Source organism: Gavialis gangeticus, unplaced genomic scaffold (assembly GCF_001723915.1).
Source record: "Gavialis gangeticus isolate Ggan-Ray unplaced genomic scaffold, GavGan_comp1, whole genome shotgun sequence".
NCBI lineage: Eukaryota > Metazoa > Chordata > Crocodylia > Gavialidae > Gavialis > Gavialis gangeticus.
This window is the reverse complement of record NW_017728964.1, coordinates 13,841,441-13,845,593: the sequence shown is the minus strand read 5'-3', so window position 1 is coordinate 13,845,593 and position 4,153 is coordinate 13,841,441. Positions and strand designations below refer to the sequence as shown.

At 54.1% G+C, this 4,153-nt stretch overlaps 1 protein-coding gene across 3 annotated transcripts in view; it reads left to right on the top strand.

Moving 5' to 3' along the window:
* The window catches only part of ITGB4 (integrin subunit beta 4), a 57,196-nt gene that overhangs the window by 48,352 nt on the left and 4,691 nt on the right, over positions 1-4,153 (top strand). For all 3 annotated transcript variants that reach the window (XM_019503412.1, XM_019503404.1, XM_019503421.1), the window contains 4 exons: positions 1,528-1,677; positions 2,534-2,722; positions 3,028-3,183; positions 3,961-4,125. In XM_019503412.1, the coding sequence (XP_019358957.1) occupies positions 1,528-1,677; positions 2,534-2,722; positions 3,028-3,183; positions 3,961-4,125 (660 nt within the window). The remainder of the gene's footprint in view (positions 1-1,527; positions 1,678-2,533; positions 2,723-3,027; positions 3,184-3,960; positions 4,126-4,153) is intronic.

Genomic DNA, 4,153 nt, shown 5'->3' with positions numbered 1-4,153 from the left:
GGTCCCCACGCTGTCATGGGTCCCCAGTGAGGCCTCCTCCTCTCCCCACCCCTTGCCCTGCTCGTAACGATCTCTTCAACTCACCAGCAACATCTCACCGAGGTCCTGGCTCCTAACAAGCCAACCCATTCTGTGTCTCTCTCCACAGGCCTTGCAGGACCATCAGGGAGAATGTGTGCATAACGCAAAATGTCCTTCTGAAATACACCAGCCTAGCTCAGCTGCAGGCATGTAGGGGCTGCTCACCAGTGAGGTCTTTATACTGCCATGAGGGCAGTGGTGCCTCATAGCCCTGTCAGCCTTTCCTGGCTCTGAAGGTGCTGTTTGCAAAGGAAGCAGTGTCCAATGGACTCAGCATGGGGCTGGGAGCCAAGAGCTCCTGGGTTCCCAGTCTCCCTTGTTGTGTGACCCAGGCACATACCTGCCTCCCCCTCTGTAGAACAGGGATAGCTATACTCCCCTGCCTGCCTACCAGTTGTGCCAGGGAGATGAATTCATTTCTGGGGCCAGTGACTGCAAAGCACTCTGATGTGTAAGCACTGAGGGCAGGTAAAGCTGACTCCTGGTACAAAGCGGGAGGTTTGCTACCCTTGAAAATGGGGAAGGATGTGGGTAGGTTATTGTCAACTGGAGACTAAAGTAGCGGCCAGCGAGAAGAATGCGTAGAGGTTAGAAATGCAGAAATCTAGAACTCGTGGTTCAGAGACGATACCTTTTGTTAGACCAACAAAGAAATCACAAAAAAAATCTTCTTCTTTTTCTATTTTTGTTTGCGATTTCTTAGTTGGTCGAATAAAAGGTTTCATCTCTGAACCAAGAGTTCTAGAGTTTTGCATTTTTTTTTTGTCTCAGACCAACCAGCTACCAAATACATCTCTGTAAAGGTTAGGGAGATGGCTGGCGGGTGAACAGCATACGAATGGGTAGGGACAGCTCATTCTGTGCGATACCCAGCAGTTGATACCATGCCCCTGTCTCTGACGCCCTCCCACCCACCAGCAGCAAAGCCCAACACAGATGGCTAGTCTGACCCCCACCCTCCTCCCCGCTCTTTCTCTGCACAGGCCTGTCAGGGCAAAATGCTCCCCCTAGGGTGCACTACCCCCTCCCCCAGAAGGCCAGGAGTCGCATTCACTCCGAAGATGTCCACGAAGCACTGAGCAGCCCGGACAGGGTGCCTCAGGGTGAGTGAGTTTGGCCGTGCCCAGCACCTCACACCGAGAGGTGGAGATCTGGCTAGAGAAATGGCTGGAGGCTTTCAGCCTTGGCTAAGTCAGGCTGTGGCTGCTCTGAGCCCAGAGGCTGCCGTGCATTGGAGTCAGCATCCGCTCGTACAGGTGTTCAGACCTAGCTAGCCCAGGTCTTGGCCCCTCTGCTTAGGTTCCCCCCAGCGATTGTGGAGAGGACATTTTGCCGCATTCTCCCTGGACTCATCAGGACCATCCCGCTCTCCCGCATGTCCGTTTCTTTCCCCCTCCATCCCCTTGCCTGTGAATCCAAGGTTGTGACTTTCCCTCCCTGCCTCAGATTCCAGGGTGACCCCGGGCATCCCCGACACACCCACCCGCCTGGTCTTCTCGGCGCTGGGACCCACCTCTCTGAAAGTCAGCTGGCAGGAGCCGCAGTGCGAGAAGGAGGTGCAGGGATACAGCGTGCAGTACCAACTCCTCAACGGAGGTCAGTGAGCCCTATTCAGCTGTAGTAATGGGAGCAGGAGCTCAGTGCAAGCAGAACGCTCAAGCAAAGGGCTTGAGAGATCCTACTGCCTCTGAAGCCACCGGGACTCGTGCCACTGGTTTTAGTGGGACCAGAATCCCTAGAGTCTAATCCCGGCTCTGCCACAGATATGCTGTGTGGCCCCCGCAAATCTCTTAACTGCAGCATGCCTGAGTTCCCCCCCGTGAGAAGGAGACGATCACTGACACCTGCAACATGCCCTGGGCTGTGTAGGTAGAAGGTGAAGATAAGTCAGGCTCTTTTCCCACGCTGCTAGTTATGGTCAGAGTTTAGTCATGAACTTCTAGCTCCAACCACAGGATCTTGGGGGGTTCCCTCAGGAGATGAGGAAGGGCCTGTTTAGCAGCAACCACAGACTTGGAACGGCAGGGATGGGGTAGGTACAGCAACTGGACCGACACCCTCCACAGCAGACTTCCAGCTGCTCTGTCTTTGCCCTGCAACCCACAGATCAGTGCTACAGCTGGATTATAAATGGGGCAGGATAATCTGACCATCCATAGTGAGGACAGGAGGGGCCATGTGCACAGGTCAGGCAGTCAGGATCAAGGAAGACTTCTCCCAGAGAGGCACACACAGAGCAGCGTTATACCAGGCTATGTGCCTCGTAAAGTCAGCTTGAGGTCCCGACCACTGCTGGAGGCATGATGCCAAGCCTTGTGATGGGGGGTTAACGAAGCCTCCTTGCTCGACCCAGCTCAACTGGTGCACACACCTTCACGTGATGCGGGTAGCGTGCTGTTCCCCAGTGAAAGCTGCGGTCCTGCCTTTGTGACCTATTGCTTGTTTCCCTCAGGAGAAGTATACAGACTCACCATCCCCCACCCCAGCCAAAATTCAGTGGTGGTGGAGGACCTGCTGCCCAACCAATCCTACATCTTCAAGGTGAAGGCCCAGAGTGAGGAGGGCTGGGGCCCAGACAGAGAAGGCGTCATCACCATTGAGTCCCAGGTGGATCCGCAGAGCCCTCTGAGCCCGGTGCCAGGTGAGGGGGAACAGCACTGGTTTTGCCCAGTTTGGCCTATCTGTTGCCTTGGAGTGAACTCTCAGGACCTGGCCTGAGTGCTGTGTTCTCCATGGCCACACCCTGCTCCAAAACACAAGCCCCCATGGAGAAGTCTGGGCTCTGTGAACTCCTGGTTGCTGCTCCCTCCTCCCTGAGTGCAGCTTCCCAGTGCCCCAGCTTCCGAACTATCCTGGCGGACAGTGGAGACTTCCTGACTCATGGCTTGAATGACCCGGTCCATGTCTCTGCTGTCCAATACTAATACCTTGCTCTTGCATTGGCAGGTTCGCCATTCACACTGAGCACACCCAGTGCTCCAGGCCCCCTGGTGTTCACTGCCCTGAGCCCAGACTCCCTCCAGCTCAGCTGGGAGCGACCGCGCAAACCCAACGGGGCAATTCTGGGCTACATGGTCACCTGTGAGATGCTGCATGGAGGAGGTATGTTGCTGCTCTGGGGTGATCCCAGGTCTCTGTGCAGGGAGAAACAAACCATAAAAGAAATGACAAATTGCTGTCTTTGTGCTGGGACTGGAGAGAAGCAGACCAGAGCTGCAAACTCTTTTTTTCACACTCCATGTAATTTAAGAATGGAGCTCATTGCCACAAACTGTTGTGGAAGCTGACAGTTTTGCCAGATTCAGAAAGGGATTGGACACCTTCTTGGAGGAAAGGGGCATCAGCAGCTATTGAGCATGGGAGCTAGGGGGACAGCCTGTGAATCAGAGCTTCCTAGACCTTAAATGCTGGAGGCTGCAAGGAGGAGAGGAAGAGTGGAAAAAACCCTGGTTATTCTCTGTTCACTCTCCCTTTCCGCATCCACTCTCTGCCACTGCATGACACAGGACACCGGGCAAGATGGGCCTATGGGCTGACCCAGTAAATGGCAGTTTTATTGTTCTAAACCTGCTCCAGCAGCGGAGCCTCCTGCTCTGGGTTAGGCCCATCAGTAGCCCTGTTGGGTGGGATGTGAATGAGACCCTGAGGGGTCATTGAAATGTGGTTCTTCTAACAGAGCAGCTGGGTTGGTAATGAAGGGCAGGGCGTAGGTTGAGAATGGAATAAAGCAGGCAGAGAAGAAGATGGTGGAAGCCTGCTGGGTATTGGGGTAGATGGGTAGAAGCAAAGCAAGCAAAAGTGGATGGGAATGGGTGTAGAGGAACTACCACATGTGGTCTGTCTCAGGCTCCTCACCTGTTGTGTGTCTGTCTGGATTAGGAGAACCCAGGAACATTTATGTGGAGGGGGACAGCCCAGAAACTACCCTGACAGTGCCCTACCTGACTGAGAATGTCCCATACAAGTTCAAAGTGCAAGCTAAGACCACGCAAGGCTTTGGACCAGAGAGAGAGGGTATCATCACCATTGAGTCTCAAGATGGAGGTACTGCTTTCCTTTTTTTTTTTTTTTT